Genomic DNA, 13,527 nt, shown 5'->3' on the forward strand with positions numbered 1-13,527 from the left:
TAATTCTGTCACAAGTAAATTTTCTCTCATTTTAGACAGAAATGTATAGAAGTAGTTATATTAAAACTTGAGAACAACATTTGATCCCACTCCAAACTTCTACACTATAGAGAATGATCTTCCTAAAAGGCAAGTTCTCTGATAGCTTTATTAGGATATTACAGTAGGATAAAGCCCAGTATCCAAATCCAAGTATCATAAAATCCTTGATGAGCAGACCCTTGGCCACCTTCATCCTCATCTCAGTACTCCCTGCTCTCCACTCCATGATTCTTCTTAAACTACAACCTCTTTTTAAGCTTTAGTTTGCAAGTCTCCCCTTCTCTCTTCTCTAGGCTCTCATACACACTATCCTTTCTACCTTGAGAAAAGACTCACTCATATTCATTGGGTAAACATCCATTTCTCTGGAAAACCTTTCTTAGTCACTAGAGGCACAGTTTGATTTGCCTTCTTTGGGTCCTTGGAGCCTCCGTGCATCTCCTATCATAGCACATGTACCTTATTGTGATTGCAGGCTTAATTATTTTTTCCCTCAAGACAATAACCTGATAGTTGCATTTTGTGAGGCAAGAGCAGCACAATATACTAATGGTATCCTTCCTGAATTCCCTATAGAAGTTGGAAAGTTTGGCTTGGCCCAAATAGGCAAAATTACTTAGCTTAAAAAAATAAGGGCTTGGGCCTCCCTGGTGGCGGTGGGTTGAGTGCAGTGCTGTGAAGCTGTCCCCAGCCTGTGCAGCGGTAGTTCGATTCCTGGTCGGTCAGGGAGATACCCACATGGTGCAGTAGATCTCTCCTGGCCCACTGCTCCCCTCAGCAGTGTTTTCGCTCCATCTGCCTGTTCTGCTCCCCGCTCTGTCTCTGGTGAATTCTCTCACACTCCCACGCCTCTGGCCTGTACCCCAGTTCTTGCATAAATAAATAAATCTTGAAAAAAAAACTTCAAGGAGAAAGTTTTCCTTTAAAAAAAAAAGGGGACTCTCTAAAGGGATGTTGTAAGTAGGGCATAAAGGACTAAATCAGCTTTTTCAAACACACATGTGTCTATTCATGATGATCAATATTTTCCACCTACCAATTTCATCTCTTTGCTCGAGTTGGAAGAATATAAACTTCCATCACAAAAGCTGTGCCAGTCATAGTCCACAGAACTTTCATAGTGGACAGAGTTATGACATTAGATATAGAGGCAATGATCCCACTTATTAATAGCGATCAGTAATCCTATACTACAAAAGGATATCATGATAAGCCGCGATATAAACCTTAGTGTTTATTTCACTCCTCCAAGTATAGCAAATGTGCTCTCCCATCACAGTAAGGCAAGGAATTCCAGTAGAGAGGAATTAGCATTGTGGGGCTAGCATGGGGAGCGACCATCCTGAATATCAGAGCCTGGCTTTTCCTGAAGAAGTCACAAGCCCATCACACCAGGTCCAAAGGCAGAATCCAGTTCAGACTGTCTTCATTATCCAAGGACATTTATTTGAAGATGGATAATTCTGGAGACAGGGGCATCTCAAGAAGGGACTTCTGGAAACTGGTGGTTGCTAAAGTCATCAGTGACTCTAGTTGAAAGGATGGAAGAAATAAAGCAAGCAGCCTGTCCTTGAGAGAAGGGGCAGCCAGCAACTAGATGAAGTAATTAGGTAACAGTCCTGGGTTAAGTGTGGGCCGTTGTTCTCCCTGGGGAATTTGGATTCAGCAGAATCTACAGAATCAGGACAATCAGGGGCTTAATGAGAAAGCTGGGGCTCCATGCTCATAAGTGACTGAGAATCCCTGCCAGTAGGGCTGTGTTGAGAGGAAGCTCCGGGCAGAAGCAAGCATCAAGAGCATGAGGGGCCCCGGATGCATTTCAGGTCTGGTGCTTCAACACTGAATATGGGAGGGTTGGAGGCAGCAGACACAAGCAGACAGATGCCATCATTCACGGATCCCAACTGTGTGGTGGGAGACAGTTAATCATTTATTCAAAAATCGCTGCCTTCTTACACTACTTTACCTACATGTATGTGGGTTTTCTAATAGCTGAGTCAAAGTTTAAAAGGCAACCTTTGATTTTTCTATGAATCACTTAAATTGCAGTAGTTTATTGGCCTAAAATTATGATGAATATCTCAATTTGGAAAAAGAAAGCATGAAGAAACCTTCAAAGAAAACATCACTTCAGTAATCAGTTGAATGCCAAGGCCAAAGAAAAAAGTTCCTCTTGATTCTTGATTGAAAATAGTAAACTAAATCAGCATAAAATTTTACAGGCAAGATATATGGGGCTTTGTGTGTTAGAAGAGGGGATCGTTTATCAGATTTAAAATGAGGTAACCCAATCTCCTGACTTATTCCTCCATCATGGCCACCACTACCATGGATTAAATATGTGTTTTGTTTCTATTTAAGAGGCATTAATTCAATAATGCAACTTGTACCTGCTAGCTCTTGCCCTCCCAGCTACCTCTGGCAACTTTGATTTCCTTGGAACTTAAATCTACTGATTTTTATAATTCCTCTCAACTGACTAACCCTGTCCTTTCTCATCCAAATCCAAATACAGAGAGTTGAACTGTGTTCCCTCCAAAAAATATTTTGTCCAAGTCCTAATCCCCAAACCTATCAATGTCAATATATTTGGAAATATAAGTCCTTGCCAGATATACCTAAGTTAAGGATCTTAGAATGAGATTATCCTGGATAATAGGGTACACCCTAAATCCAAAGCCTGGTATCCTTATAAGAGAAGGAAAAGGATTGAGAGAAAGGGAGACTTGAGCCAAGTGTAGGCAGAGGCTGAGTCTCAAATCACAGAGCTACAAGATAGAATGCTAAGCACTGCCCAGCAGCCACCAGAAGCCAGGGGAGTGGCCTGAGACAGATTATCCTTCAGAGCTTCCAGAAAGAACTGACCCTACCCACACCTTGATTTTGGATTTCTGATCTCTAGAAGTATGAGAGAATAAATTTCTGTTGTTCAAAGACAATAAATTTGTGGTGATTTATGGCAGAAACCAGAGGAAATGGATACAAATAGTCTCCTTTGCTCCTTCTTTTCTTTATCTCTGTCAAAAATTCAGTCTTAGATGGAACTAACAGTTTGCTTTGTCCATTACCACTGAAAAGTATATGTAGATTCATTTTTATCATCTAAAATTGACTTAAACACTGCAAGTTCCCCTTCTCCCTGCCCCATTAGGAGCTGACCTCACTTACAAACTAGAAAAGCTCAGGCATCAGAAAAGGTCATTCCCAACTTGCAACGTACCCACCCCTGCAGCCAGCCCCTCTGCTTCCCTCCTATTTTAGTGGAGGAAGTGTTCATCAATTTTTCTGATGCTGACCCTGCTGGGTTTTATTTTTTTGCCTGCATTCTATATTTCCTCCCCATTTGTCACTCTAACATGCATATACAAATTACCCAAACTTTACATATCTGGTCCTCTCCTTTGTATTCCATATCCAATTGCTGACTTTGGTTATCACAAAGTCCACTCAAATATACACCTAAAATTGGAAAATCTCCCTGCCCACTCTGATCCACTCCTTCAAACCTCTCACTCTTCCACAGTACTCAGCTAAGGTAAGGCCACCATATACTCTAAACCAACACTAGAATGTCAAACTTGACACATCTCTCTCTCTCCTTCCTATATTCTATTCGTCTGTAAGTCCTATCACTTCTTCCTTATACTGTCTCCCAAATCGTCCATTTCTATCACCAAATATTAGCCCAAGCGACCACTGTCTGAACTGCAGTTTCCTAACTGGTCTTTCTGTAATCACTCATGCTCATGTCTAATTTGTTTTATAGGCTGTAAACCCAATAAGGTCTTTAAGTGCCTCTCCAGCTTCAGCCCACACTGCATTCCCAGTTCTCCATTTTCAGACTTTCCTGGTTTTCCTAGACCTTTCATCTCTGTTTCTTCTACCACAGGGCCTTTGCACATGCTGTTTCTAGCTGGAGTTCCAATTTTCTAAATTCCTACCCTTACCAAAGATCCTAGCTCAAACTCCTCTCTCAGAGGAATGTTTTCCCTGATCTCTCAGATTTAGTCAAGTACTTTTCCTTCATTGTCCTTATCTCATCTGTGATCTTACCTCTGTTCTTGTGATTTGATGGCCTGTCTCTTCACTACACTGTGTATACCACAGAGTCACCAAAAAAGTCCTGGGTTTGCTCATAATTATATTTCCAGCACCAGGTTCAGCAAAAGTTTTTTTTTTTTTTTTGTTCCTGCTCTAGGCCCTATGTATACAGAAAAACTTAGAAGCAAACGGAACTTTGGCACACTGTAGATTTCAGGGGCCAATCCTTCAGCTTATGATTTTCTTTCAAGAGGAAATAAAAGCATAACTCAGTGGCATCTTCACAGTTTATTCCTGCCAGTTCTACTTTTCTATAAATACAGTCCTCATTTTCAAGGAATTTGGATAAGATGGTTGCAGTTGACTATTTTGGGGAGGTACTGTCTGTTCTATTTTGGAGGGAATGTTGTCATCTGTCTTCATTCCTGGGGCAGGTGTAGAAATGAGTTGTGGACACCAGTTGCTGATTCCACATAAAAACTTGGGCATGTAAGGTAACTGCTTTGCAGGTTCTGGGTAGGGCCTCTGAGGACAGGCTAAAAAATATGGCACCATCATTCCCTGAATACCCATATGTTGTGTTCTAACCATTACTGCTTTCTCCCCTCTGTAATTTGATATAGGGATGATTCTGAGGGGAATTGTTTGCCTTGTGGTATTTTCAGCACCATCCAGAGCTCAGTCTCTGGTCTTAATACTGAAGGTCCTTAAGGACACTGGTCTTGATCTTGTATGGGAAGGATATATGAGCAGCAGGAGACATGATATTCTATAACTGAAAAAATCATGCAATTTCTGGTGCCAAAATTGAGTAACACATTGAGATCTTAATTTTTCAGTGTACTTTTCTTACAACTATATACAAAATTATAAAGCAAGACAACATATATAACTTACAAAGCAGTATCTCTAGGTGTACTTTTGGTAACATATACACAGACACACACATCCCACAACTTGGGATACAGGAAAACTATGGTAGTTAACTATGGCAAACATAAATAGAACTCACTTTGGAAATAATAACAGGTCAAGTATACACTGGTTAATGCCCTCTTGTATGTTAAAAATGTACAAAATCTAAATGCAAATATGTAACAAATTTAATATATGAATGTACAGTTTACATTTAAAAATTATAGACATAATTGTATATATGGAAAGACATTCCATATACATACACATAAGCACAACATTTAAAATTGGCCAACGAATTAACATTCCCACAATTAATCAATTCTCTTGTATATTCATTATTTGACTCTTATGCACACATAGGAAAGTTTATACTTCAAAGTATTACTTAAACATACATATAATTATTTGTGTTGAATATCTTCATGTTGTCTCCCCCCACCCCGCACCACCACTTGGAATAACATCTAGAACAGAAAGTCTCTACTCTCCAAAGAACAAGGAATAATATTTCTAGATCCAGTTAATAACAAAGGATAATACGGTGTAAACCACTGATTGGGAAAAAAAAATACTAAAACAATGAGAATAGAATCAGCTATATCATGTACCCATCCATCTATCATGATATAAAGATATTTTATAGTGTATCTTCTATCTTCTCTAATAAAGGAGCTGAATGTCTCTCTAAAAAAATAATTACATACAAATATCACATTCAGCTGCCAAATTAATCATTTGGCCATGGAGATCATAAGAATAGTTAATGACAAGAATGATTAAAGTTGCAATTTTACCTGTCACAAGTTTTAATTCTTCCTCCCAAAAGAGTTTTAAATGAATAATTTTAAAGATTTTTTAATGATGCACAAATAATTTAATGCCACTGTATCTGCATCTTCCAAAGGACACATTTTTCACCTTCTCAAAGAAATCAACATAGTTGCTGATCTGGTGACTTGTCCTCTGAGAAGCATCAGGGCTTTGCCTTTGGTCTTTCCAAATGGACTAAACAAAACTCTGGTTTTCTAGCAGGAAATGCATCTACCACACCATCTTTCAGAGATTTGTGTTAGTAAGTGGCAATTATTTAAATGTATGTTTATATGATTATAAACCATTTTACATAGCAAATCAGGAAGACCATTGCAAGGGATAGTCTGGAATTGGCTCTTTTCTTCTTCAGTGCTTACAAAATACACCCTTTTTCTTCCTTGTTCATGAGTCTTACACCTAATTTTGTCAAAAAAATATATATATTACGTTTACATTCTTCCTCTCTGAGGCAATGATCTAAGTGCCCTTTTCTGTTTCACTACACGGGGGATTCAGAGGAGTCATCACTTTGGAGTTTCGCTTGTACAAAAATCTCTCAATAGTGTTTAGGAATGCATGAATGACCTGCATGTTTTATTACACTCTAACAAATCTGTACAATGACTGAGAGAGTGGAGAATGCAGTCAAGGCGAACGGACTCAGTTGGATGGGTGGCAATTAAGGGGCACATGGAATGCAAAGGTTGCTCCTCATCTCAGGAATTAACTAATTATAGCCACAGAACACTGAGGCTTCCATCTAAGAAAGAATCAAAAACATGAACTGGGGTTGTCTATCATGAAAACCATTTAAGATTTCAAGACTTTTTGTAACACTCTGATGTTTATTGATCTCTTTCATTCTCCAAAGTAATTAGCATTAAAAATCTCAGATCCATGGACAAGTATTCAGCTATAAGAAGCAGATCGTCCTGTAGGTCATGGGGTTGAGCAAGAGGGGGAAAGGACCAAGAAAGAGAGGAAGTGATGATCCTGAGAAAGAGGGCTGAGGTGATCAGAATGCAGGGGGAGAAGGAAATGAAAGCCGTGGAGTAGACCTGGGAAATGGCCAGGGCACACAATTAGGGAAAATCAAAACAGAACAAACAAAAATGACCTACATAGTTCTTCTATCATCTCACCCTAAACCCCCCAGTGTGGAATCTGAACTTTGTTTCCTTCCCTATATAATTCCCTCTGCAGAGTCTTATATTAAAAATATCCATGTGGTGTGCCATGTCAAAAATTCACAAATACTTAGTTATTACGGTACTATTCTTACCCTATTTTATAGATAAGAAAACTGAAGAACAGATTTAGATAAATTGAGCAAGTTATGTCACTATCACATAGGAGAGCTGGGACTTGAACCCACGCTCCAAGCAGTCTGACTCCAGAGTCTATTCTCTTCATCCCTCAGCTCCACTGATTTTCCCGAAATTCCTTTGCTATCCATCAGGCCATGAACTGTGTAGTTATCTTTGTCATTACAATGATGCTTCAGTTCCATTCTCCGGTATTTTCCCCGCCATGTCCGAGAATCATTTACTCAAGAATTTTCCTCCATGAAACAACCTATTATCTGCCCAACAAACACATGTAATTTATTTTCTGCTGTATGTTAATTTTTATAAGAACAGTGAAAGCAAAGATGAGTACCCAAAAATGGATTGTCAATACTTAAATGAAACCATTCAATTATAGAAAATATGTATTTCTTAGTTCAGATATTTAGAGGTAAAAAAAAAAAGTGGAAGTCCCTCAATTAAAACAAAACAAACCAAAACAAGACACCAAGACACAAGAAAATGCCTAGCATCTAAAAGTCATTCTCAGTCATACTGAAGAATTACTAAACATAAGGATCGTTCTAATGGATAATTTTTTCCTTTGGTATAAACAGCCTGCAGTAATTAATTAGTTAATTAGTAGTCAGTAATTAACACAGAGTTGAAGTCAACCAATACACAATGAGAAATGAAGAAAAAAATAAATCTTACCTGCAGACGTGTGTTTGAACTTTTCGCTTTTCTTCTTCCTCCATTTCCAAGGCTTGAAAATCCTTCCCAGGTTGGCAAACTTACTTCTCCTCCGGATGGGTGGGGTGTGGGTACCTGGGACGAGAGAATCAGAACGCATCCCCGCCAGTCTCTCCACTTCCTCAGCTTGTTTTTCCGCAAGAAAGAAATGGAAATAAAGAGAGGAGAGAGAGAAAGAAAAAAAAAGTGTTAAAACGGGAGCCTCACAGATGGTTAACGTTTGCCATGGTTACAGATAACAGAAACCACATGACTAAAGTTCCATTTCTCTTTCTGCTTTTTGGAGTAGAAGTCATACCAACGTGTTCCAGGGGCCAGGGACAGCCAGACCTAGGCTTGGACACTCCAACCAAATTTGCCCAACCTTAACTGAGACTTGGGCAGGAAGAGAAGCTGGTGGTGGAGGAGGAGAGCAGGCACATCAGAGATGCCCTAATGAGGTAGGGAGAGGGCACCAGAAATCACAGGCAGTGGAACTATTGGTCCAGTAATTTCTCAAATAAGACTTGGCAGATACAATCAACTATAACATCGACTGCTGAGAAAGAGGAAGGAGAAAACATTTATCAACTGTCTACTCCAGTGCCAGCATCTCCACCACCCACAGCTCTCTTCCCTACTCCCCTGTTCCATCCAGGCCCACAGAAGCACTGGACCCTGCATAGTGAGTGGCTCCACCTTAGGGCTACTGACCAATTTCAGAAACATTCATGTCATTAGAGCTTATAATTGGCTTGATACTTCTAGTTTTTTTTTTGTTGTTGTTGTTCTTGGTCTTTTAATAATAATAATAGAAATCATCATCATCATTATCATGAGATTAAGAGCTGAAGGGGGCTTTAGAGCCTATCGAGACTAACTCCTATAAGGACACTTGAGAACACTAAGCCATTCAGACCTGTAAATCCCTAATGGACCACCTTTACAGAACATGATCACCTTCACCTTTTTTTTTTATCACTAGGAATAAAACAAACTCTTTTCCAACTTACAACAACATTTCCATATGCCAGTGAGGTAAATATACCCTATTTCTTGAATTTTTAAGACAGGCATAAAAAAGAAAAAAAAAAAAAAAAACCTCCTTGGCAAAATTAAGAGAGAAAGTCGAATTTACTCTAGCACTGTGTAGGATCCAAAATCACTCTTTAAACACATTCCTTAAGAAAAACCCTGGCCTTCTCCAACTCAGGCTGTCCTGGGCAGCTCAGCCTTGCAGCATAATAGTCTGTATGCTCTTGTCTGAAACAGTTTTCTCAGGAAACTCGTTCATTCAACAAAAATATATGAAAATCACCATGTGCCAGGCATTTTGATGACCTGGTAAAGGCACCGGGCAGCAAGACTGAATGGAAGTGTGTGGATTTGAGATCGTGGAAGCCAAGTCAATGGGACTTGGTGACTGATTGGGTGGTCTGAGGTAGAGGAGGAAGATCATTTCTGTTGTCTGTATTCACGTCAGTGGAAATGGGGCTGTGGGGGTGGGGAGGCACAGGCTCGAGGGTGATGGCCGCAACAATCTGGACGTGCTGCATGTCCAGCTGAAACCTGGACGACATGGTTCAATGCACTCGTAGTTCCACTTTTCAATCACTGTACTAAGTAACCACTTAATTCTGTGGCAGACACTGTGATCATTTCTGGGGCCAGGGAGGTACACAATATTGGACATCATTAAACACAAGTTTAGAAGCCGAGACAGGGGGTTGGAGGGGAGAACAGTGTCACAACAGGGGCAACTACATAAAATTCAATGGAGGCAAAGAGCAGGGAGCAACTAATTGTGCTGGGTGGTGTTGGTGAAGATCCCAGGGGAGGGAACTTTTAACTAAGTTGTAAAAGAGGAGGATACATTTTTCTTCCCACATGGGGGGACTAGGGGATGTGGATCCTGGAAGGAGAAACAGAACACATAGAAACAGAGGGCTGAAAGAGTAGAGGAGTCTGCTGTTCTCTGAAATTTTCAATGGCTTCCTACAACTTACAGGAGAAACTGTAATATCTTGCCTTGGTTTTCAAGCACCTCCACCTAAGTGAGAGGCTAGAATTATCTTCTGGTCCCTTTCTAAACACACTGCAGCCAAGATGACAGCCTCCACAGTCTCACCCTAGGCTCTGACGGCCTTGTGGGGACCATAGAGCACTGATCATACGCAAAATGTCATGTGTGTTTGGGTATCTGCATTGGCTGAATTTCCATCTTTCTTTTGATTCTCCAAACAATCTAAGGCACAAAAAATATGCAGTTCAAGGCTTCTCTAAATTCAGTCAACATAAAAATCCCCAGCTAAAGGTTAAAGAGAGAAAATATATAGAAACTTATAAAAAATCAAGATATGAGTTATTCATGGGTGATATTAAGTTTTCTCTCAGAGCTGCATTCCTATAACGACTTGTTAAATAAGTGAGTGAATGAAATGAGGATAATTGATTCAGCTCTCTGACACAAATTTTCAGAGGACTAGAAATTAGTTATTACTATTTGTCTTAAGAAAAATGCATCACCAGAAACAAAAAGATGTCTCATAATCATATCTTTAAGAAATGAATAAAAGTTATTCTGAAATTACCACATTAAAATAATTATGAGAAATTAGGACTGCCTTTGAGAAACCTAAACTGGCAGGGAGCTGATGAAGCATTATAAGGGCATAATTATAACTCCATACTTAAATGATTCTTTAGTAAGTATATTATTAAATTCAAGATGTTTGGCCCTTCGTACATTACTATTGAGCAGACTGGATTACTTTCAGTTTAAATGATTTATATTTTAATCATCCACTTTACTTTCCCCCACTTTATTTGGTGATAGGGCTAGCTCTCAAACTGACTGCTTTGCTACTGGAGAATGCAAATGGAAGGCAAAAGAGTGAGAGAAAGGCTCGTTATGAAGACTGAACAGTAAAGAAAACAAAACAGGACTTGGAATTAAAATGGTCTCTGGTCCATGTTAGCGCCATGAGAGAAGAGGGGCTGGAGACAAGTGAGAAAGGCAAGACACACAGAAAAACTGTCTTCTTCTGAAACAGATCATGAAAAGGCTGCTTTGTCCAAGGCCCAGCTCTCAAAGGCGCTCTTTGACTGCTTGGGTGGGACAGTGCTGGAGAAATGGTCACCTACACCTGAATCAGTTCGTTGGAACCACTGCCCAGGAATTCTGGCTACAAAGGCAGGAAGCAGTGTTCCTGAGCCCATCAGAGGCTAAGGGGGAAGGGAGGCCTGGACCAGACGACCTCTGGCCTTTGCAGCACCACTGCACAAAAAATCCTCATCTAAGAGACTGTAGCCTGGGCTCTCTTCCATGATATGATGGGATATGTGGGAAAGGGATGTTTGCAGATAATTTTTCTTGCTCTTTAGAGAAACAGGATAGAAAGTACCTGACATATGCATGATTTCAATCACAGAGAACTTAAATAGTGGTGGGTGTCAGCTTGTGCTCTGAAGCCCACCCCTTGTGGAAGGCCAAGGTTGCTCTTGGTGGATTCTGAGCATGCAGTAAAGAGGTGGTCAAGGGGCATTTTAGCTGGCACTTTTGACATTATATTTCTCATGGTGGTAAGGTTGTCAAAGGCTTATCCCCAAAACACCCCAACTTTAGGTTCTGCTTGCCCAGTCATAAGTTGAACAATGACCCTGAGAGGTTTGGACAAAGGGAAGTCGCACTGTCTGTACTATGTGACGTTCAGTCAACAACAGAGGCAGGAGGCCAGGACACCGTGCCCTCACTACAGGCCTCTCCAGGTGCCAAGTGCTCCTAGGCATTTTGGAGAACCTAAGATTCTCATAGATTGAATGCTTGTCTCTCAACCCAACCCAAAGTGAATTTGAAAACAGAATGCTTATGTAGAAAGATCTGATAATATCCACTTGCCTTTCAGTTTCACTAAAAGGGTTATGTTTTTGTCATATTTCATCATACTAGGGATGGGGTCAACTGTCAGTGAGCTGCCCTCTGCTGCCCAGGGCCTAGACCTGTCACCTTTCTGCATTACATTTTCTTGGAGTTGCAAAATGATGTCACATAGGTACCTAGTCGCTTAGAATGTTCTGGACCGTGGCTTCCATTTCCCCCTTTTAAAAATGCACTTTAGTTTTACAGAGATACCTTATTACAGGGAAATGAAGGATTAGTGTGAATTAGATGGAAGAGAGCAATATTTTTCATTTGTCATTCCATCAGAAGCCCTATCACACTCTCTTACAGAGATCAGAGCTCTTTGAAGAGTTTCTGTCCAATCTAAGACTGATCTAAATTAGCAACAAGGTGTGATTAAAAATAAAAAAAACTTGTGTGACACATTTTCATTCCAATAAAAAGGAGCCCCTGTCCCTGAGGAATGGTAGGGATGAGGATGGGGGAAGGAGAATTGGGCATTGAGGGAGGAAACCATTGGAGAAAATGGAGGCTCTTTTACCCAGAAATGCTGCCTGATTAAGAGAATACATGCGATCCACAAGTAGCTGGGAGATAAAGCAATATTGCCACAATGTTCACAGAGCTACTGAAGGGCGGGTGCAAACATGGACATGTTTGAAAACACCTGGTGTCAACACTACTGAGTACCAGGGTCTGTGGTCTCTCACCGCTTCTCTCTCTGTCCTTCCCTTGACCTTCCACTCTGTGCACTGCACTCTTCTTCCTGTCCCTTACCACTGAGTCACAGATGGATCCAGTCTATATATGAGAACTAAGGCATAAATACATACACTGGCCTAGTATAATAAGAACACACCTGCATTTAATGCAGGGTTTATCCATCTGAGTCCAGAGGCTGGAAAACTGGAGTATTGCAGGTTCTAAAGCAGAGAGAGATGGGAGCTCTGGTGCCCTCAAGCTTCCTGGACACACAGGCTGCCTTCTCTAGCTGGGAATCACTAGAGGGATATCAGTGACACACCATATTCACTTCTGCCATCACACACCATCGTGGCATCTGAGTCTTGCACACTGCCCCTTTGCAGGGATAGGCATATGTTTATATTAAGAGAGTTGCTAAGCAACCTTATTCTACAAGACTATTCTTCATGGAGGAAAAGATATAATGAATGTACCTGTGGGATACAGCCCATGGGGTGGGAGATGGTGGGGGGACAGAGTGAAACTGCATATACCTGGGCCTCCCCATATGTGCTCAGCACTGGGTCAACTTCCTTCTTTCTGGTTCTAGGCATTTCTACCAAATAAGAGGCAATTCCACTCATGCTGGGAGCAGGTCTCAAGGATACTTTGAAAGACTTGCTGCTGCCTTTGCCACAATGAACAGGTTGAGGCCATGCTTTATTGGCATATTGGCAAAAGGACACAAGTACACTAAACCAAAGTGCAATGGAGGGAGGAACGAAGGGGAATTCAGGGATCCTATGGGACCAAAGGTAGCCCAAGTTATGTTTCTGCTAATCTGCTCTTAAGCAGTAATTGACAGAGTAGAGCCATGAGACTGTCCCTAATTCCTGTGCCCTAAGATGTACTGATTTTTAAAGAGAACGAAGGGGATAGCTCTCTGGTTCTGGAATTGTAGGTCACTGTATCAAAAAAAGGCTATACGACCAACATGGTCTGCAGACCTCTGCACAGTGTGAGCAGGACTCTGGTATCTTCATAATGGGGTGTGGGCAGGGAGATTCTAAATGAGATGGTGCTTCCTTAGGTATTGATGATGATGATGAT

General features: G+C 40.7%; 1 protein-coding gene across 4 annotated transcripts in view; it reads right to left on the reverse strand.

Moving 5' to 3' along the window:
- PHACTR1 (phosphatase and actin regulator 1) overlaps positions 1 to 13,527 on the reverse strand; it is a 329,151-nt gene that overhangs the window by 229,226 nt on the left and 86,398 nt on the right. For all 4 annotated transcript variants that reach the window (XM_054698439.1, XM_037519209.2, XM_054698438.1 and 1 more), the window contains exon 2: positions 7,815 to 7,979. In XM_054698439.1, the coding sequence (XP_054554414.1) occupies positions 7,815 to 7,953 (139 nt within the window). In that variant the 5' untranslated portion in view covers positions 7,954 to 7,979. The remainder of the gene's footprint in view (positions 1 to 7,814; positions 7,980 to 13,527) is intronic.

This window comes from Talpa occidentalis, unplaced genomic scaffold, assembly GCF_014898055.3.
Source record: "Talpa occidentalis isolate TD23 unplaced genomic scaffold, MPIMG_talOcc4v2.1 talOcc4.2, whole genome shotgun sequence".
In the NCBI taxonomy this organism is placed as follows: Eukaryota; Metazoa; Chordata; class Mammalia; order Eulipotyphla; family Talpidae; genus Talpa; species Talpa occidentalis.